This window comes from Triticum dicoccoides, chromosome 6B, assembly GCF_002162155.2.
Source record: "Triticum dicoccoides isolate Atlit2015 ecotype Zavitan chromosome 6B, WEW_v2.0, whole genome shotgun sequence".
NCBI lineage: Eukaryota > Viridiplantae > Streptophyta > Magnoliopsida > Poales > Poaceae > Triticum > Triticum dicoccoides.
In genome coordinates this window covers 31,398,157-31,421,241 of record NC_041391.1, presented here as the reverse complement: position 1 = coordinate 31,421,241, position 23,085 = coordinate 31,398,157, and the positions used below count along the sequence as shown (strand labels likewise).

General features: G+C 44.5%; 2 protein-coding genes across 2 annotated transcripts; both read left to right on the top strand.

The window, feature by feature from the left end:
* The first annotated feature begins 8,516 nt into the window (after positions 1 to 8,516).
* On the top strand, positions 8,517 to 9,364 carry LOC119324381 (histone H2A.1-like). The gene is made up of 2 exons (XM_037598169.1): positions 8,517 to 8,777; positions 8,868 to 9,364. The coding sequence occupies exons 1-2, from the start codon at positions 8,601 to 8,603 to the stop codon at positions 9,126 to 9,128; spliced, it is 438 nt and encodes a 145-aa protein (XP_037454066.1). The 5' UTR covers positions 8,517 to 8,600; the 3' UTR covers positions 9,129 to 9,364.
* Positions 9,365 to 16,322: 6,958 nt separating this feature from the next.
* Positions 16,323 to 17,133, top strand: LOC119323925 (histone H2A.1). The gene is made up of 2 exons (XM_037597637.1): positions 16,323 to 16,573; positions 16,668 to 17,133. The coding sequence occupies exons 1-2, from the start codon at positions 16,397 to 16,399 to the stop codon at positions 16,929 to 16,931; spliced, it is 441 nt and encodes a 146-aa protein (XP_037453534.1). The 5' UTR covers positions 16,323 to 16,396; the 3' UTR covers positions 16,932 to 17,133.
* The last annotated feature ends 5,952 nt before the right edge of the window (positions 17,134 to 23,085 follow it).

Here is a 23,085-nt window from a genome sequence, read left to right as displayed (position 1 = left end):
TCGGCCTCCCCTATTGGGGAGGCCTTCCTCTTTCTCTCTCCCTCCTCTGGGAGAGAGTCTTCTTCCTCCTCCACATCTTCGGGGGAGGAATCCGCCTCGGAGTCGTCGGACACCTGAAAACGGGAACTCTTTTGAGTACCCGTGGCCACCTTCTTGGCCTTCTTCTCCGGCACCACGTGCGGTGCCGGAACCAGCAGCCCCGCTAGACGGGTGTCCACTGGGTCTTTTGGCATGGGAGCCGGGCAGATGAGCTGCTCGGCCTTCTTCATCCATTCCTATCAAAGGAAAAGGGAGATTGAAACCCGCTTAGAATCAATCTATTAACAATAAGTGTCCCGTAAAGGGGTAGAATCACTTACCTCGTCAGCTGGACGCTGCGAGTGGAATCCGCGATCTTCCGTCGCGGATGCGGGGGCCTCGGCGCCCTTAAACAACACCCTCCAGGCGCCTTCGTACGTCATGTCGAAGAGCCCACTCAACGCCTGGCGCTATTCCAAATCGAACTCCCACAGATTGAATGCCCGTTCTTGGCATGGGAGAATCCGGCGGACGAGCATGACTTGGACCACGTTAACCAGCCTGAGCTTCTTATTCACCAGCTTCTGGATACAGCCTTGGAGTCCCGTCAGCTCCTTCGAATTACCCCACAGCAAGCCCTTCTCTTTCCAGGAGGTGAGCTGCATAGGGATACCAGATCTGAACTCGGGGGCCGCCGCCCACGTAGGGTCGCGCGGCTCGGTGATATAGAACCACCCCGACTGCCACCACTTGACGGATTCCACGAAGGCCCCTTCGAACCAAAGGACGTTGGGCATCTTGCCCAACATGGCGCCTCCGCACTCCGCTTGAGTGCCCTTCACTACCTTCGGCTTGACATTGAAGGTCTTGAGCCACAAGCCGAAGTGGGGCTGGATGCAGAGGAAGGCCTCGCACACGACGATAAACGCCGAGGTGTTGAGGATGAAGTTCGGCGCCAGATCATGGAAATCCAGGCCATAGTAGAACATGAGCCCCCGGACAAAGGGGTGAAGTGGAAAGCCCAGTCCGCGGAGGAAGTGGGGGAGGAAAACGACCCTCTCATGGGGCCTGGGGGTGGGGATGAGCTGCCCCTCGTTGGGCAGCCGGTGCGCGATGTCGCCGGAAAGGTATTCGACGCTGCGCAACTTTGTGATGTGCTCCTCCTTAACGGTGGAGGCCAACCACTTGCCTCCCGCTCCGGACATGGTCGGAGAAGGTTGAGACGAGATGCGCAAACTTGGGCGCTGGAGCTCGAGTGTGCGGAGATGGATAAGCAAAGGAGGAGGAAGGCATAGGTGAAAAGGTGAATCCTTATCCCTTATATATAGGCGGACGAAGACTATGCGTCCCCACTAGCCTGGTAAAACTCTCTTATCTCCCAAGCGCCACCATCAATGGCGCAGTTGGGTTACCACGTCCGTATTGATGAGAATCCCGGAATAAGGGGAACACGATCTCTGCTTCGACAAGACATGCCAAGGAAACCGCTTCGCTAAACGCGCTGAGGTGGTATAATAAAAAACGATTCAAGTAAAGGCTTGGTAGTGGTGTGACGTCATGCCGCAAAATACGTCAGCAGATTGAACTTGTATACATTTTATTCTCTCTACGGTGGAATGTGGAATTTATTTTGCAGAGTCGGACACTATCTTGGTGTTCACAATCTTCTATGGATTATTTGGAGGAGGAACCCGCCTTGCAATGCCGAACATTATGCGCGCCGGACTCATCGTCATTGAAGCCAGGTTCAGGGGCTACTGAGGGAGTCCTGGACTAGGGGGTGTCCGGACAGCCAGACTATCATCGTCCGCCGGACTCCAAGACTACGAAGATACAAGATTGAAGACCCCGCCCCTTGTCCGGATGGAGTTTCCTTGGCATGGAAGGCAAGCTTGGCGATATGGATATGTAGATCTCCTACCATTGTAACCAACTCTGTGTAACCCTAACCCTCTCCGGTGTCTATATAAACCGGAGGGCTTTAGTCCGTAGGACATAACCTCCATTACAACAATCATACCATAGGCTAGCTTCTAGGGTTTAGCCTCCTTGATCTCGTGGTAGATCCACTCTTGTAATACACATCATCAATATTAATCGAGCAGGACGTAGGGTTTTACCTCCATCAAGAGGGCCCGAACCTGGGTAAAACATCGTGTCCCTTGTCTCTTGTTACCATCCGCCTAGACGCACAGTTCGGGACCCCCTACCCGAGATCCGCCGGTTTTGACACCGACAACCCCCATGGCCGTATACTCATGGGCCAGTTCGGACAGCTGCCGCATACAAGGAAGATTCCACAAGACTTGGCGATCAAGACAAGGACTCCTCCCCCACCGACGTATTCGGCTAGGACTCTTGTTATCCTAGGCCTCTGGTGCATTATATAAACCGGGGCCAGGCTAGTCGGTACAACAACCATTACAACAATCATACCATAGGCTAGCTTCTAGGGTTTAGCCTCCTTGATCTCGTGGTAGATCCACTCTTGTACTACCCATATCATCAATATCAATCAAGCAGGAGTAGGGTTTTACCTCCATCGAGAGGGCCCGAACCTGGGTAAAAACATCGTGTCCCTTGTCTCCTGTTACCATCCGCCTAGACGCACAGTTCGGGACCCCCTACCCGAGATCCGCCGGTTTTGACACCGACACCCACCCAACTCCATCTCCAAAGGCGTCGCCAGTATTACGCAGGCTTCGCAAAGGACCAAGGCCTCAAGTCCCTCTCTCGAGCATTCCAGAAGGAGAAGTGCACCACTCATCTGTTGCACGTCAAGTGTTTCCTGAAGCCACTCCAACTGTGAATGTCTCAGTGTCTGAAGCCAAAACTGCTGAAGACAATCCGGCTGCATCAGCCGATGACAATCAAGGAGAAGAACGTGTCCCTACTCCCCCCATTACTGTAGAAGATGTTCCTGATGTGAACGTGCCAGTGTCCGACCCTCCAGCTCCTTAAGTGGAGGTTGAAAATCTTGAGGCTGCCACCACCAACACCAATGAAGCCAATGACGTAGTCATGGCTGAAGAAAATGTGGAGCCTGCACCAACCAATGTGCCAGAAGCCAATGATGCGACTCCTCCTGAAGCTTCTGCTGTACAGCCTGATGCCTCAGCTGTTGCCACTGCTCCTGTTCCGCCATCAAGGCCCCATACAATTGAGCAAGCATACAGCCATGGCCAGCTGATCACTGTCAAATGGCCCGTTCTGGTCCCTCCGCCTACTGCCTCTGGACCTCAGTTTGATTATCATGTTGAGCATAGGCCTCAGGTCCAGAAACCAAAGCCAAGACTGCCACGGTTCCCAGGTCCTGCCACCTCTACAGGGTCCTTCAATGCTAATGGCTTGAAAAGCCACAACACCTTCTTTGTCAGCGCAAAGAACCCCTACTCAAAGCCAAGAATATCATCTGATCGTTTCTGGAGCTATCAGCAGCGAAGCTATTACTCCTGTGTTCTATATGATCAAGGGCGCATTTTCCCTCATATGCGCCTCGACACTGAAGCCATTGCTGGACTGCCATGCTTAGAAGAAGCACTTGACTGCTTTCGTGATGCAGGTCTGCTCAGCTTTGTGACAGACAAAGAACTTTTGCTTCAATTCTATGCTACCCTCCACATTCGCGGCTACAACAGGGATATAAAGACATGGGTTCTCGAGTGGATGACCGGAAATGTTCATCATGAAGCCAAAGCTCTTGACGTCATTGAGCTTACATGCCTACCCACTCCCGGAGAGCTGTACGAACCTGACTATCAACTACACCGCAATGCACTGGAAAGCATCTTCCATAAGCCAGAGCCCAACATGAGCCAGATGTTGAGCATGATGAAGCCTCTGCCATCAGACACTGAATACCCAAAGGAGTTCTTTGTTGATGACCTTGAGTATCTGCCTCGCACAATATATCACATCATCAGGCGAACTCTATGGCCTATCAAGGGCATTCATCAGCTGCAAAACTTGAAGGAGACATGAAGACATTGGTCTTTTACATCCTCAATGGCATCAGCTTCAATACACAAGAATTCTTCATCCGGCAACTTGCTGCGTCTGGATCTGACCTTTTTGGCCTGAAATTCTATGCTCCATGGGTCATGCGCCTCATCAAGCTACACTCTACTATCAACTATCAGCCCTCTACTCGCAATCATCTGATCTTTCTACCAGAGGTTGATATGTCAGTTGAAGCCATATACCCTGAGCCTGCCAAGAAGCCTCTTTGTCTTCAAAATGCTAATCACCAAAGCTTCACTCAGCCCATGGAAGGAGTCCAAGCAGTAACTCGTGTCTATCCAATGGCTGGGAACACTCGTCTGCCTCATCGTGCGCAAACTGAAGCTACTGAGAGCACAATTTCCCAAAGGCCTAAGAAGCGCTCTCGCGTCCTCAATGACCGAGAACTTCCTGTGGCACTGCATCAGAAACAAGGCAAGCATCACTTTTGGCTCAAGCGACAGATGCAAAGCCTCTTGGTGGACGTCAATCGCATTCGAAATCTTGCCACCGAGAATGCTTTTGTCACTCACGAGACCTGTCGGCGATCATGGAAGAGTTTGACGCTGCTCAGTGCTGAAGCAGATCTTCAAGACGATGGCTTCACTGAAAGATTCAAGTTTGACTCCACTCCTCCACGGAATGTTGTCCTACGTCGAACTCCATCTCTTGAAGACTCTGACTATTCTTCCTCCGCGCCAACTGTGAATGCCAAAGTGATCAATAATGAAGACGATGCTACTTTACCGCCCCCTACTTCTGCACGCATCGACACTGCACCAAGTACGTCTACGCCGCCTAACAACAACGACTACCCTGCGGTTTCACCTACTCCTCATGAGGACGAGTAGATGCTCTATGTATTCAAACCTTTTTGGTCCTTACTGACAAAAGGGGGAAAAGCATATGAGTTTGATAGTCTTCAAGCGGGTTCCTATGGGCTGTTGCTTAATATTTTGCCCAGTGTTTACAACTCTCGCTTTTGATACATTTGGTTCTTTGAGTTGTAACACTTAAACTCGATGGTTGTCTGCTACTTATTTGCTTTTCTGTGATGCGATGATAAATTCCGCATGTGCGATGATAAATTCCGCACTTAGATCATTCTGCATACGTCCATTTTTCATCATGCATATCATTCTCTTAGTTATATCATTTCATGCATGATGAATTATCTTCATAAGTTGAAGAGGATCTCCACAAGTACAACCTGCCATGTGCATTTGCATTCCAAAAGCAAATTACTTATATGCACAACTTCAGGGGGAGCCTTTGCCACTTATGAAGACAATACCCTATCCTTTACAATTTCACATACTTTATCCCCGTTGAAAACTTCAACCAGTTTGTCATCAATCACCAAAAAGGGGGAGATTGGAAGTGCATCTAGTGCCACCCCTAGTTGGTTTTGGAGTATTGACGACAAATTTGGTCGAGGGACTAATGCGTTTGTGAGAATTGCAGGATAACGCAGGTAGTGTCCCTCATTGATTCGGTTTACCTACCAGAGATGACCCCTAAAAATGTATGAAGACATTGACGACAATGGTGGTATGTGAAGATATTCATATTGAAGACTATGACATGAGAAGACATTGAGTGAAGACTATGGAGCGCGAAGACTGTGTGGTTTCGTTGTTTCCTTTTCTTCTTTGTTGAGTCATAGGAACCACCGTACTGTTAAGTGGGGTCCAAGTGAACTAAGTCAGGATGACTGAAGTGATGCTCAACCCAAATCCTATGTCTTCGAGCGAAGACAATGTGAGCAAATCTTATCCAGAGCTGGATGAGTCAGCTTTGCTTGTAGCCCAAGTAAAGTTGCCGTGTGTGTTTGAAATCTGACCGTTGGAACACGTGTCAGTTCCTTAGTGACCCAGGGTCATTTCGGACATATCAGGTCGGGTTGCCTTGTGGCTATAAATAGCCCACCCCCTACACCATAAATTGGTGGCTGGTCAGAGTTAGTGCACGGCTTTTGTCGTTTGAGAGCAACCCACCTCGAAGCCTTTGAGAGAGAGAAATCCTTGCGAGGATAAAGCCCAAACACCCAGAGCCAAAGAGTGTTAGGCATCACTGAAGTCTTTCTGTCTGTGTGACCTAAAGACTTATTACACTTGAGGACTGTGTATCCTCCAGCCGGTTAGGCGTCGCGTTCTCAGCATCCAAGAGTCATTGTGGATCGCCGGTGAACGAAGTCTGTGAAGGTTCAGAAGTCTACCTTGAAGACTTACCAGAGTGATTGGGCGAGGACTGTGTGTCCTTAGCTCAAGGGTAATAAGGTGAAGACACGGTCTTCTGAGTTGTATCTTAGCCTCCCTAACCAGACGTACAGTTGTCACAGCAACTGAAACTGGTCCAACAAATCATGTGTCTTCAACAAGTGACTGGTTCTATCCTCTACCTCCCTTTACTCTAAGTTTGTCTTCGTGAAGTCATTGTCTAATTGTCATACCTGTTTGACTTCACTGCTTGACTACTATTGATTGGCTTCATACTATCTTCCATCCTGATCATTACTACCAAGCTGCTACTAGTCTTGTACCTTCACATAATTACATACTTGACTATGGTTTGCTTGTTGTAGTTTATCTTCCGTTGCATATCAATTAGGTCATTTCTATAGTTTGTCTACGAAACTCCCACGTTTTGAAGACTTTCATAAAAATCGCCTATTCACCCCCCCTCTAGTCGATAACTAGCACTTTCAGTAGGTCTATGGTGAACTACTCACGCATCACCGAAGGAGCACCAATGAGGATGATGAACCCCTCCATGATTGTGTTCCCCTCCTGCAGAGTGCCGGAATAGGCTCTAGTTTGGATCTCGTGGTTCTGGAACTCGCGGCGGCTGGAATTAATATCACCAAGCTTAAACCTTGCTCGTCCTCGAGCAAAAAGGTAGATAAACCAAAGTGATTCATCTAGCTCATCAATAATATTATTGCTCATAGGCATATCATGTCTTCTCTACAAGCTATAATCAAGATAGAACGTATTTGTACAAGTATCACATCCTCAGCTAGGTAACATTTATTTTGATCATCAAACCCCTGGAGCTTGAGTAAAAAATTCTATGCTCCTTGTCAAAGTTTATAGCATGAAAACAAATACTTGGATCCTCTTGCTTATTAGCTTATTCATTTTATTTTGGTTGTTTTCCTTTTTAAACAAACTTGAGCACATAGAGCTATCAAAAAGTCAAGATATGGAGTTTTTCATTCATGCCCACTAACATTCTCAAGTCAAGGCTCTCAGGCACATAGTTCAGTTGTGGTGCATCCAGAATAGGTACTTCAAAGTTCTCAAGATTATGCCAAAATGTGCTATATGTGGGGTTTCGATGTGGCTTAAGTTTGAGTACTATAGAGCAATATGTTGTCTCTTTTGAGCTCATGCGACCAGTACTCGTGTATTACCACATACACACTCACTCAAGAGAAACCTGAATAATATTCACTTTGGTGTTGCCACTGCAAAGGTTAACAAACTCATAGCCGAAATTCGAGCCGAAACTCTGGTGGATCGTTCATTCGCCAGTGGTGACTCACAAGTGTAGGGGATCGCAATAGTCTTCGCGGGTAGTATTTCAACCTATTTATTGATTCGACAAAAAGGAGAGCCAAAGAATATTTATAAGCCTTAGCAATTGAATTGTCAATTCAACCACACCTGAGAAGTTATTTCCTTGCAGCTAAATATTAGTAGCACAATGATATGATAGTTTATCTAAAGTCAAACTTTATGAACTTTCAACAAGTTCGTAAAAAGCCATATTAATATATACACCACCAAATCAATACCATTGGGATTCATCATTGAATATATATTTTCACATCATATAGATTTGTTATTGTAATGTTCATATTGTTTTCTACAAACTTTATAAAATTTGACTTTTGTCAAAGCTAATATGCAGAGTAATTAAAAACAGAGGTAGCACATCGCATGAGATTCATGTGCCTTCGATTCCTTCGTTTTCCAGTTTTAAATCAAAATTTGCCAAATTGAGTTGTACAACGTACATACCAATGTAAATGAACATAGTCCATCCCCTATGTTGATCAATGCAGAATGAATGAGCACACTAGGATACATATACGACTGATCGAGCCCTTCATTCTAAAGAAAAGCATGTTAATGCTACATGATTAAGCTACTCAATTACCAAAACAAAATTGGGATTAGCTACAATGAGCAAACTCCTGTACGTGGAAAAAGAGATTTTGGACAAAAAATATGGATGGGAAAATGAAAACACATGTTCAAGTGTTAAAACAAAACCCCTTTTTGTTTCTTAGAACTGATCACAGCGAAGTGTGCTGCGTGATCCAGATCCCTGCTTTCTGATTGGCCGATCCGACCTTCCCACGGATCGCCACCCGCAGAGCAATCCCCGCCGCCCGCTCCCCTCAGATCCGACCCTGTCACGCGGATCGATCCCCCCTCCCGCGACGCTCCTGCCTCCAATAAAAGCCGCGCCCTCGCCGGCCTCCCAACCCACAAGCTCAGAGCATTCCGATCCAGCACCGCCGCCGCAAACACCACACCTCGAGAGCCCTCTTCGCCGGAGAAGTAGCAAGCAAGATGGCTGGAAGGAAGGGAGGCGACAGGAAGAAGGCGGTGACCCGCTCCGTCAAGGCCGGGCTCCAGTTCCCCGTCGGCCGCATCGGGCGCTACCTCAAGAAGGGCCGCTACGCGCAGCGCGTCGGCTCCGGCGCCCCCGTCTACCTCGCCGCCGTCCTCGAGTACCTCGCCGCCGAGGTACGCACTGATGTTTCCCGTCCTTTCTTGTGCACTCCTGTTCTTTCCGTGCTCGACGGATAACTGACAGATTTCGTTTCTGAATCTCAGGTCCTGGAGCTTGCCGGCAACGCTGCCAAGGACAACAAGAAGACCCGCATCATCCCGCGCCACCTTCTGCTCGCCGTCCGCAACGACCAGGAGCTCGGCAGGCTGCTCGCCGGCGTCACCATCGCGCACGGTGGCGTGATCCCCAACATCAACTCCGTGCTGCTCCCCAAGAAGTCCCCCGCCGCTGCAGAGGAGGCCAAGTCGCCCAAGAAGAAGACCACCACCAAGTCCCCCAAGAAGAAGGTCGCCGCCAAGGAGTAGCCGCCCCTAGCTTAGCTGACTCTTAGTTCCATATCAGGGAGAAGATGAGGAGACTTTTGGTTGATTGGATCCTGTATGTAAATGCTAGTCTGTAGTGGCTCATTCATTAGTTCGATGAACAAGCCAGTCAGGACTGTATTTTACATGTGATTTAGTATGCGTGGAATGGCTAAAGATGTGACCCGTTCAATCATATTCTCTTGTTTATCCATGGAACTGATCAACAGTGTTCGTAACCTGCCATTGCTTTTGAAACATTTGGTGTTCGATTAATCTTCTGAATGTTGCTTCAAACACTCAGCTTCTGCATCTTTTCACCCCTGTACCCTCTGTCAGTGTTAAACGATGGCAGTACTAAATTGGATAAAGAAGGGTTCAAAACTCTTGCAGGCAAACATGGCGAATTAAGTCCTGACAATGCTGAATCATGTGCTAGTAATTGACAAATTTGATGCCAAGGAGCGTTGTTCCAAACAATTGAACTCTGACTTTGATTGTCACAAAGCAAAAAATTCTTTTGGTTTGAGTTGAGCTGGAAACTAACTTTGGATAGTCAGATACCACAAAACTGAAAAACTAGGCTGACTCGTGAAGGCTATGATTTATGTGCCACTGACCAAACGAGGTCCTCCCTCTGTAGGTTAATATAAGAAAATTTTTAGACTAACCGAAAACAGAATCATATACTGGGATATTAAGACATGGGCAACGCTCATCAACAAGTCAGGCCCATCAGAGGACAAATAAGTAAGTTGATGCTGCGCTTCATGTTCATCAATAAAAAAACACACTATTTTCAGATAGAAAAAAAAGGCCGCAAAATATACATGTAATAATCTACGGTGAATGGTCAGAGGTTTCGTTCTTGGCCCTTTCTTTTTTTTATGTTTAGCGCTAACCGTAACTTTGCTCCCACAATAAAACAATAGTTGTTGATTCTATTTCTTCATTTGTTAAATATTTTATGATTTTTTCTACTAACGTTGGAAGTATACATATTTTAAGTCACGCTTGGCATCGTGGCATATTCTCGTCATCTTGTTTGCCCCACCCACTTTTCCATATTTTGGTGTTTCTTTGACCCGCCTTTGCCTACTTTTATGTCTACTTTTTTGTAATAGGTTATAAAATAAGCATATCACACCACAATCCCGTGAGTTTTTTTTTTCGAGAATTTTTTTTCATTCGAATCATGAAACAGTACAAAGTAGTTGACCCTTACAAGCACACTAAAAACGCAAACACAAAGGACCATGAACACATAAAGTACCTTAAGCCAACCATAACACAAGAAGATCTCCGAAGCCCTCTGACATCATCCCTGAATCTTGTGAGAAGACCCCTGCAGCAGAAGGATATGCAACCAGGCGCAAGCAGATCATCATCTTCGACCACGGTACAATTGCCGCCACGCTGATTCCTCCTTTCTTGACACCAGCGCTGAGAGGGCATGTACATCAACCCAACACACCTACAACAGCCGTCGCCATCTTTGGCTTTGAGTACCACGAAAAATGTCCCTTCCGAAAGGAAGAGAACTCAAGTCATCCGACCGGTCTAGCACCGCGGCCGGGCCATCCGCCCGGGCAAAGCAGGATCTCTCTTCAGCATCAGCGCAAGGGAAGGAGAAGAACAACAGCAGCAAATCATACCGACAAGGAAGAAGAAGGGTCTTCGTCTCCCTGCATCCATCACCCATCTGAGGACCCAAACGGCCAGTGCAGATGGACCTCCAATCACCATAGCCCGCAACCTCGACGAGATCCGGGGAACCCCACCCCGTTGGCTCCTAGACGAAGGCAAAAGCCTCGCCTGACCGCGAACAGAGCCCGGAGAAACTTCCGACGTGACACCACCGCAACAGCCTCGACAGCGTCACCCTCAACCCTAACCCTACCACACACCCACCTAGCGGACAGACCCGAAGTTCACCCTCCCTCCCGCCGTCGGAGCGGCCGAAGGAGAGAGAGGGAACTGGCAGCGCCACCGGCGGCGCGCAAGGGAACCGACCTCGTCGCCTCCTTTGATCGCCTGTGTGATCCTACTTTTCCCCAGAATCCCGTGAGTTGAACCTTACTAATGTTATTTGTAAGTTTGTATAATTGTATCTTAAGGGGCGTAGCTCCTCCTTATGGCCTTAACCCCGTCGCCTCGATGCATACACATAGAGATGGTTTAACATCAGGGGGGGCACTGGGCCTTCAACATGTGTGTATTGAGACCCAACGCATCTCAAGTAGACATGGTACAGGCCAACCAACATGTTCTCGTTTTTCGGCTTCTTTCATTTCGTTTTCTTCCTTCCTTTTCCCCTATTGAAATTTTAGTTCGTTCGGGAGATCGAATAACAATTTAGAAATTCCTATTCTAGAAAATAAAAGATAGAAAATAGTTAGGGCTCCTTTGGTTCAAAGGATTTTCGTAGGAACTTCGGAGGATTATAATCCTTAGGAACTTTTCATATGTTTGTTATTTGATTCATAGGATTGAATCCCATAGAGTTTCTTCCTAACAATTTCTTTGTACTACTTCCCATAGGATTTCTAGCATCCACTCAAACATCTTTAAAATAATTCTTTGTTTTCCTATGATGCAATCAAATAAACCAAAATCTTGTAGTATTGAGATGGTCATGTCATGTCAATCCTATATTTTCCCTATTCCCATGTTTTTACAACCCTATGAATCAAAGAGGCCCTTGGAGGTTTCATTCCTTTTTCTGAGAAAAAATGGTAGGGAAGACCCCTAATGTGCCATTTTATTTATTTATTTATTTATAAATGATGGTGGTAATGTACTAATATACATGTCGTGTCAAAGTCCATAGGGCAAGTTTAAAAGAATCCAACCATGATTGCATGCCTTCTCTAAGACTAGGCCCAGCTCTATGAATAATAAAGGAAACAAAGTCTGAATTCAATACGGGAGTTGATACTGGGCTGAATAATTCCAAAGATCTGCCCATTTCTTTGCAACCAAATGCTCCATGGATATGTTTTCATTCCAAGCAAAATAATGCAATTGTGGGGATTTTCTCGGCATAATGTCGCCATTCCATATGTTTTTCCAAAGCAACATAGTTTTACCATTACCAACATTGCAGGAAGCAATCCTTCTGTATAAGTCCATGTTAGGAAATCCTTCCACCAGAAAGATCCTTCTTAGTAGCATGAGGGACAATCCTTTTATCATAGTATACTTCCCAAGTAGATTGACCCATGAAATGTCTTCACGCGTGTGCATCTTGTGAATAGTTTCCATGAGTAATGCATTATTTATGCCCTTGGATTTAGGACTCCTAAACCACCTTGGTCATCTGGTCTCCATATATTTTTCCTATTGGCGAGACATCTCCCTCTTTTATTAATATCAATTTGTTCCAAAGAAATCTCCTACATGGTTTCTCTCAATCTTGAAGTATGGTAATGGGAATCTTGAAGGTACACATGCAAAACACAAACGTTGAGGTGATGTCGGAGTTGATATATGTTAGTCTACATGAATATGAATTAGGAGTCGATATGCGAGCCAATCTCCAGTCAATCTTAGCAATTTCCGAGATAGGTACATGGCAATGCTTTTGTAATACGTCCATTTTTGCAATTTGTGGCAAGTTTGACGATCCACAATGATGGGCACTGATGAAGATCTACTATAATTCACATACAATCCAGTAGAGAAGCTGAATTTGGTCAAGATATCTTTGAGTTCCAACAAGTTGTGATGGTCAGCAGGCATGATTAAGAGCTTATCATATGCATAATGAACAATAGGGTAATCCTGGACATTGGATAGTCGACGCGTAGGTTGATTTCACCATTGTGCCAAGCATCATTTATGAAAAATTGTATAAACCAGTTGTTAGCACATATAGAAGGGGGTGGAGGGTCATCCTATTGCCCCTCTTACAATGAATAACTTTCGTAGGTACCCCATTGATTGAGGTAGTGGCAAAGTATAAAAATGCTTCAACCCATCTAAGCCATTTAGGTCTAAAACCTTTTTCATGCAGCATAGACAGTATACAAATGTACTTAACTTTATCAAATGCCCTATCAAAATCCAACTGGAGTATGAGAATTGTTTTCTGGATAACTGACAAAGGTGTAGATATTCAAAAGCCTAGCCTAGGCAATCTTGGATTTTCCCCCTTGATATAACCATATAGTTCTAATGCATCACATGAATAATTTCCTTTTGTACTATGTTAGCCATGAGTTCAGTGGCAAATTTCATGGGCATGCTGACCAAAGAGACCGACCTATAATCATTGATGCCTTTACAGTCATGCATTTTGGTAATTAATGCTGAATGTGCATTTATCTCCAAATGATATTACCTCCATTCCAAATTAGTTGTCAGATGGACTTGTAGCAAGACAACTAATTTGGGACAGAGGGAGTATTTTCGTCTAATGACACCATGGTTAGTGGAACTAATTATGGTTGTTATATTATTATCTCACGTCATTGGCTACTCAATTGATTATTAAGAGGAGAAAGTTGACCCCCCACACACACACTTCAAAAAAGGATAAATACATGGTTTTCCGATGACTCAAAGCTTTAATTTTGCTTTATTTTAGTCTAGGGAAGCCACACCATTAAGAGTGGTAAAGGTGCTTGGAAAAAACGTGGGAACATAACAAACTCCTACACCGGCCTTCCCTATGCTACATCCTTAAAATACCAGAAAACTCATCATAAATGTGTTATTTGTCATCCTACCACGTGCCCACAGGGTCCAGGGTTGATTCTCTGGACCCCCCATGTGCACGAGCCCCTGGCACCACTTGGGTCGAGTGCAAATCCTCTGTATACCCCATGCGCATGGTGTCTATGACCCCTCCTGCCCACGGGGTCTGTGGCATTCCCTCGGGTGACCTCGTGCGCACGGGGACCTCCAGGAGGGCAATGACTAGATTTGTTGAAGGAGTGTAAATAACAACTTCTTCTTCCTCCAACCCAACTATAATGTCTTGAGAGTTGCTCCAGCATTGCTAACATCCATTTTTCTAATACTCTCAATCCCTCCAAATACTCCAATGTGTTCGCATCTGGGAGAGCAAGGCTCGATCTACATTTCTACCAAACTGATTTGTGTTCCCCACTCGATTTTCTTATCACTTGATACTCTTGGAGTTTGGGCTCCTAGGTGGTAGAGTTTTCTCCAGAAGCGTCCTTGTGTTTGGTGTGCTCCAGAGAAGTTTGTAAAGGTGTGGTGGTCGCCTTCTAGACCAACCCCTTGTGATTCGAGACTCATCCGTTGGGGGTGACTCAAAGTTGTGTAAGTGAGCCATGTGGTGGCGTTTCGGGGCTTCGGCTTTGGGAATGCTGTGAACTTCGGTATAAAATACGATCCTCGACCCACTTTTGGTTAATCTTTCCCGTTCGTTCACTTGCTTTGCATGCTTGTTGGCTTGCTAATTAGATTGTTGCCTAGCGTAATTTGCTTTGAGTTTGCTTTTCATATAGGTTGTGTTCACCTAGTTGCACATATATAGAACCTACATTATCTACAACTCCCTAAAAATAGAAGATAAGCTTACAATTGTAGTCTCCTGTTCATCCCCTCTAGTCGATCGCGTCGATCCTTCCAATTAGTATCTGAGGTACGACTCTTTAATAGGGCATAACCGCCTATAGAGAAGATGTTCGATGATGGAAATGAAAATTTGGGTCAATAATCCGCCGGTGGTCCTCTTAGGGCATAACCACAGGGTTTCATGAGACATGGATAACTAAAGAAGATTAGGAAACAAACAAGGCAAAATCCTAGAGAATTTGCAAGTTATCACGGAACCAGAGAAAAAGACGAGGTCGGGTCGAGCGCTGGTGCTCGTACCTGTGCATGTACTGGGTTCCGGCAAAACAATATTAATTTCTAGAGAGAAACACAACCTCCAGTCGAAGCGGTCGGGCTCGTACCGGTGCTCTAACTAGGGTTCCAGCACAAGTGAAAAAGATATATTTTTTAGAGTTTTGTAGTAAGAGGGGAGGATGGCCTATGGTATGAGTGCTCGTACCGATGGTCTAACTAGGTCGTACCATGTCGTGAAAGGCATTGGCTCCATTCAAAGAAGAAGACGGCCCATCGCATTAGCGCTTGTGCTCGTACCGAGTCGCTTGGCATTGGAAAAAAAAATTAACAGAGGTACGATAGGACGCGGTCATACCCTTCACACAAACCTGCACCCGACACAACTTTGCTAGAATAAGCTAGTGGAATTGAAATATTTTACCTTAGTGGAGGGGATGGAGGTTCTTGGGATAGTAAGGCCCATCCTTACACGCTTCCTAAGATTTGTTCTTAAGGTTATTCTTGGAGCTCTTCTTCCTCTTTCTAATTTTTTGGATCCGTTCTATCATTGCCAATTTACTTGGGACACAAATTGTGAGGACAATTACTCTCATTAAAATCACGTCATTTTTGTACTTCTAATATTGGAGGAGAAGCCACGACAGACGGCTAGGTCGAGGCCGTGGAGGCTATATGAGGAGGAGATGGGGGGCATGTGAGGACGAGAACGAGCCGCGACGTCGGGGATTAAGGTCCCGGAGTAGTAGTAGGAGGAGGGCCGGCGAGTGGGGGTTACCCGGGTGCCGCCGTCGGTGGGGAAAAGAAGGGATAAATCGTTATCCTTTGCACGACGGATGATTTCTAGCCAAATTGGAGCGGGAGAGCACAAAAACGTGGGAGGCCTCGAGACGTGTGAGCGATTTCATGCATGTATTCGCTCCATTTCGGACAACTATTTCGTGTGCATCCCAAACAACCGGATTGGAATTTGGGGAATATATACCAAATCTAATTTGGGGCCTTTGTACATGGATCCAATCCAATCGTTAGATAACAGCAAAACAACGATATACATACATAATATAAGCAAGGGCTACATCTGAAAAACCAAATAGATGCAAGATAAGAGTGAAGAAAAACCCTAAATGGTGCGCAAAACGAAACGAAAACCAGGTGTTAATTAAAGCAAAATCCCTTCGTGATGAATCCCTGCGCTCTGATTGGGCGGTCAGACCCTCCCCCGGATCGCACCCCCAAACCAATCCCCACCGCCCACTCCCCGCAGATCCAACGGCAGGCACACTGCGTCACGCGGATCGCTCCCCCCTGCCGCCGTCCCGCCGAAGCCACCTCCCCAATAAAAGCCGCGCCCTCGCTGGCGTACCAACCCACAAACACAGAGCAGCGCGCACCGCCGCCCACGCATCTCGAGTAGTTTCCAGCTCGCCGGAGACGCAGCAAGCAAGAAGATGGCCGGAAGGAAGGGCGGCGACAGGAAGAAGGCGGTGACCCGCTCCGTGAAGGCCGGGCTCCAGTTCCCCGTCGGCCGCATCGGGCGCTACCTCAAGAAGGGCCGCTACGCCCAGCGCGTCGGCTCCGGCGCCCCCGTCTACCTCGCCGCCGTCCTCGAGTACCTCGCCGCCGAGGTATGCGCCGATCTTTCCCGTCCACGAGCACCTGTTCTGCTCTGTTCTTCTCCTGCTCGGCGGATAACTGACAGATTTCTTTTTTGAATCTCAGGTGCTGGAGCTTGCCGGCAACGCGGCCAAGGACAACAAGAAGACCCGCATCATCCCGCGCCACCTGCTGCTCGCTGTCCGCAACGACCAGGAGCTCGGCAGGCTGCTCGCTGGCGTCACCATCGCCCACGGTGGCGTGATCCCCAACATCAACTCCGTGCTGCTCCCCAAGAAGTCCCCCGCCGCCGCCGAGAAGGAGGCCAAGTCGCCCAAGAAGAAGACCTCCACCAAGTCCCCCAAGAAGAAGGTCGCCGCCAAGGAGTAGCCCGCCCATAGACTACTGTCGTGACATTGCTTAGGTCCATATCAGGGAGAGGATGATGAGTTTTGGTTGGTTGGATCCTGTGTGTAATTGCCTAAGTCTGTAGTGGCTGTTACATTAGTTCGATGAACAAGCCGGTAGATGGGCGCTGTAATTTATCTCTGATTTATGTCCGGAATGGCTAAAGATGCAATCCTTTCAATCATCTTCTCTTGTGTATCCATGGCTGCAATCCATCCTTTGCTTCAGAGACTGTCAGCTTCTTGTTATTAACATTGGATAGTCAGATGACTGTACTAAATTAGATACTCCTGAGTTACAAACATGACAAGGCAAATGACAAAATCATGTAGTCAGATGTACCTAACAGACATGAGAAACAATTAGGAAATGAGATACCAGAATTACTTTTGGACTGAGAAACAGGTACTTACTGAGAAATCAAGATGCTACTGTAGAAGAATGCTTGCCACACAGGAGGGCAAACATTGCTGGATAAATAATCAAGTCGATGCTGCTATTCATGTATCAATATAAAAAACACCTTTTTCAGAAAACAAAGTTTTTTTTTACAAAGTTACCACTGTGGAGAAAATAACAGGTAATGATCTCAGTAAAACGGTGAAATAGTCAGAGGTTTCACATAGTGCCAAAAAACGTCTTACATTATGGGACGGAGGGAGTAATAAGTATCCCTCTTGCCCCTTTCTCTTTTACATTTTGCGCCAACTGTAACTCTGCTCTCAAAGTCAAATGCTATCATCAGAATACAGCTAAGCATACCAATGCACATCAACTTCTAACCTTGCATCTTACTAATTTAAGAAAAAAAGCAAACACGAGGACATATTTGCTAATATGGTTTCTTCAATATTTCGTGAATTTTATTCTCATATTTTTGTTTGCCCACCCTTTTTGTGAACTGAACCTTAGACATGTCTTCTATATGACTGTATCTTACTCCCCTGTTACCCCCATAGTCTCGATGCGGACGCCTAGAGATTGATTAGTATGAATTTTTGTGGGCATTGGGCCTTCAATCTATGTGTATTGGACCTGCAGCTGCACCCAACACGTAGCAGGCCGACCTAGTCCAAGCCCTCCATCGGATTATCATTTCTCTGCTTCTCTCATTTCATTTTCTTCCTTTGGTTTTCCCCGTTGAAAGTTTTGTTCGATTCGAAGATCAGATAGTAGTTTACAGATTCCCGTTCAAGAAAAGAAAAGATAGAGAACAGTTTAGAAGTTTGATTCTATCTCGAGATTTTCTTTTGGGTTAATTCTTTGGTATATGCATAGCCATCTAAATACAATTGTTGATATGATATATAACCTTGTATACATTGAGGAAAAATGCAAGACACCTTTGATTAAAAATCCGATCAAATATCTAAAATTTTATTTGAAAATGAAAAATAAATACATAAAAACGAAAAGGAGAAAAATAGATCAAACAGAAAAAAATATCCAATGCAGATTTAAAAAAAATCAAGGAGTATGTGAAGAATGTTCAACCTATGTACTGAAAATGTTCAGCGTACATCGACCAAAAGTCGACATATATTTGAAAAAAAGGAAAAAGTGAAGAAAACAAAAATATAAAGAAAGAAAGAAAACCGATGAAAACCAGTAGAGAAAAAACATAGAGAAGGAGAAAAAATGGACAGAAAACCAACCAGAAGGTTCCTAAAACTAATCCAGCCCTCCCACGGAGGGTTATGAAATCCTCTTAAATGAGTCGGCACACAACGATTTGTCTCACAGTAAGCAAGATGTAGCTTGCCCAGGCACAACCGGACGCTGCTATGCAATGTCTATAAGAACGCTGAGCCGCCAAAGCGATGTATGTTTGTTCACTGAAAAAATGTTTTTTTATTGCAAGGTAATACGTGTCTTATTCATATCATAAAGATTTAAGTACAAGTCACGTAAGGATCGACATGACAAAACTGAAAAGATAACAGAACATCTTTGAGCTTGACACCAACGCCCACCACCTGCCTCCGGCACCACAACAACAGGCACCGAAGAAAACAATAATGGATCACCTCCTCACCCGAGCTCGACGCGGTTTCATCGCTGATATGCAGCTTTGCGGACCTCCAAGGTGGCTCACCAAAAGTGAAGCCCTTACTGTTGAACGAATCAGACCGGGGCAACACCCCGGACACGCTATCGAACTCCAGATCTGGCACCCCACCGCGACTAAGACGCCGCAGAAGGAAACCATACCTGCCATCCACGAACCACGAACCCAGCACATGTTCCGTCTTCCAGATGTCGTCGATGCAGACCACAATCTGCATCCGCTCCTGGACTACCTCCCAAGCTCCGCGCCGATGCCGGAGCAAACATCGTCGCAATGGCGGAGCCAGAGGACACAGGTCCACCATGAGGATACCGCCGCCGCCACGCCATCCTTACTTGAACCGACTGGTTTCCAAATCCATCCCCAACCATAGGACCCATGGCCTTGTCAAGGAAGGATCCGAAGAATCTTTATTCAGCGCTGTCATCGTGCCGCCGAAGCAAAGATGATGAACAGCCTAAAAACCTAAACTACGAGGGAGTAAAAACAATCCACACGCGTGGATCCGGCGACCCCCCCCCCCCACCACCACCGACGACCGAGGTCGCCGGCGGAGGGGAGCCGCTGGAGGACGGCGCCGAAAGATTGGGCTCTCCTGGCGGCGGCTAGGGTTCCAGCCGCCAGAGACAGGAGGAAAACGATTCTGAAAAGATGAGTTTGTAGACACGAAACCAGCCAAGTGGTTGTTATTAGTACACAAAACCCATCAATGTGTACATGTATTTATCTTAATATATTTCTTTGTTGTGTGCATCTAACTAAAAAAAGGAAAGTAAATAGTTTTGAGAGTGCATATAGACCCTAATTGTATTTTGTTGTGATGATATGTTTAGTAGGACTAAAAGCGTTGATGAAAAGGAACGAGATGGTGCACCCCTCCCCCTCGCTCAAAATGTGCTGATTTGTCGATGACTGATTTTTTGGTTTATTTAAATATTAGGAAAGTCGCGCTATTAAGAGGGGTTGAGGTTGCATCATTGTGGAGATCATGCCTAGTAAAAACCGTTCAGTAGCCCCTCCCCTCCCTCCCTTCCCGTCTTTGGGGTCCATTGGAGATGCTCTTAAAAGACAATGATGGGAGTTGGTTCGGAGAGTGGACTTCATCAATCGGGAAACAAGATGGCATTTGAAATTCAGATGCACCGAAGGCAACATCATAGCGAAAGTACGCCGAGCTCGTCATGGCTTTAATCTATATCTATACCTACTAATAAAACAAGGTCCGTTTCTCCAATTTCTTCATCCGTTCAGCGCCGAAAAGTTTTTCCCCTATCCGAGGTGCTACTAAATTTGTGTGCGTCCGTCTGCTAGAAAAGAAAACGTAATTTTCATACATGGGTCGTGCACGTTGTGGCCCGTCCAAGCGAGCCCACTTATTTCCCAGCGCAAACAGTTAGGAAAACCCTATTTACCGCACGCGGCGACAAATAGTCTGACCTTCGCACAGGGCGCAAAGCTGGGCCAGACCGTTTTCTTTTTTTCTGTGTCTTATTTCTATTTTGTTTTTTGTTCCTTTCTCTATTTCTTTTTTCCTTTTCCTGCAAACTTTAGAATTTTTTAGTTTTTTCCTTAAATACATTTAAACAACAGAATTAAGATTTGTGTTTTCAATTTTTAGAAAATAATTCCGATTTCCGAACTTTTGTTCCTGTTCTTAAAAATGTTCGAAACTTGGAAAAAAAATTCATTCCAAATTTGTTCAAAATTACAAAAACAATCCAAATTTTTAAAAAATGTTTATGTTTTCCAAAAAACAGGTATTCAAAATAAAATTGGATTTGAGAAAAGGTTCCATTTTTTCAAAAAAATTGTGTTCTCCCAAAAAATTGGGATTTTCGAAATAAAATTGGATTTTTAAAATATGTTCCATATTTGATATATATTCTTGTTTAATGAAATGTTCACAAATTCAAAATAACGACAGTGGTTAAAAATAAATACATTTTCAAAGATTGTTATAAATGCTCAAAACATGTTTCTATTAAAAAAAATCCTAAATTAAAAAAACCTTAGTGCTTTTTCAAAGGTTCATGTTTTCGATAAATGTTTGTGAAGTCTAAAAAAATCTCCCTATTTCAAATGGTGTTCACCTTTGTCCAAAATGAACGAAATTTTCAGAAAACTTTTCGGTATTTTAAAAATTGTTCATGTTTTAAAAATATTTTTTAATCCACAAATATTAATTTATTTTCGGAAAATTTGGGAAAAAGGCAAAATGAAAGATTTGAATATGGTGATGCAATATGTTCTTTTCACAAAACTATATAATTTTTCATCCGTTCACCGCTGAAAGTATTTTTTTCTACCCGAGGTGGTACTAAATTCTATATGTTTGTCTGCTAGAAAAAACAAATTCTTACGTGGACCGCACATTGTGGCCCGGCGAAGCCAACACACTTATTTTTCTTCCCACGCAGTTGGGAACATAATATATTTTCTGCATAGTGCGAGAAATAGTCGGAGTTTCGCACAGGACATCCAATAATGGGCTGCCAATTTTTCTTTTTTTCTGTGTTTTACTTCTATTTTTATTCTCCTTTCCCTGTCTGTTTTTCCTCTTCCAAGTTTATTTTTATTTTTGAATTTATTTCGTAAATTAAAACTTCACAATTGGCAAAATGTTCAGAATTTCAAAAAATTGTTACTATTTTGAAAAATATTCGGAACTTGCAAAAAGTTAGCCATTTATTTTTGTTCAAAATTGTTTGAGATTTCTAAAAAGAAAATGACATTCCAAAAAATTCTCCAAATTTGAAATATTCATGTTTGGTGAAATTTTCAAAATTAAAAAAAATGTTCGTGTATAAAAGATACACATTTTCTAAAGATGTTTTATTTTCAACACATGTTCTCGTTTTAGAAAAGTGTTCACAAATTCTAATAATGTTCACGTTTTCACATAAAAAAATTGGTGTTCTCATAAAATGTTTGTGAATTTTAAAATATGTTTTCTTTCATATTTTGTTCGCATTTTTTCCCGAAAGTGTACATAATTTTCAAAAAATTGATCAGTATTTAAAAAATTCTTTATGTTTACGAGAATATTCAGAAACTTCGTACCTTAAAGTCACCTCGATTGAAAGGATTGAAAGGAAGAGTAGATTGAATAACTCATGGGCCTTCTCTGGTGTACGATGACATAACAAAACTCTTAAATGCCTTCGATCAGTGAATGAAAAAAGTAGCGGATTGATTACTTCACACAGGTGAAACCGAGAAGCTAAATATTCCTTTTTCGTGTGCACACAGGGTTTTGCTTGCGCATATAATTCTCACTGACTTTAAATGCACACTATTTTATCTCCCGTTGCAATGCACGGGCATATGTGCTAGTCAGGGGCGGAGCTGGAGCAAATGGTACCCGATGCACCACTTTAACATAGTGTAAAAATTTCAAGCAATGATTAACTGTAAAGTTGTGTTTCACGGCTTCTAATGTAGATTTTCGGACATAATAGAAGATGATATAAAAAATTAGGCACTAAAATGTTTACTATAATGATAAAAAAATAGATAAAATTATTTGAAAAGGGTATCTTGCATTCCCAAATTCCAAAATACACCAGGAAACGAGATAAGGAATAGAATGAACATTCAGGTAGAACATTATAAGTCCCATGAAAGTATTTAAATGACCAAAAATTCAGAATTACCTTTAGCACATTGTCTTGCTTGTCCACTGTATGGAAACTTGTGTAAACAGATAAAGTATATCCTAATTAGAAGTTATAACCCTAGAAATTGCGCACATGTTACCAAAAGCCCAAAACATAGCAATTTCATCTATTGACTACAAGTTTATAATAATTGTTGCAATTTGTAATATAGAAAAAGCAGGTCAAGATACCAGAATTGGAGTCCTTAGCAATCTAGGGTGAAACGGAAGATTGAACAGATTGCTGAATTGCCGAGAGCCGGACCGACCAGATTTGAAATTGCGGCGTGCAGCATCGTCGCGTGCGCATCAATGCGCCAGGATTCAGGCGTGCGAATGGTGGTGGGCGCTGCGGCCTCCAGCGTTTCTATCGCCGCCGCCTTTGACTTGTCTGCGCGAGGCGTATGGAAGGG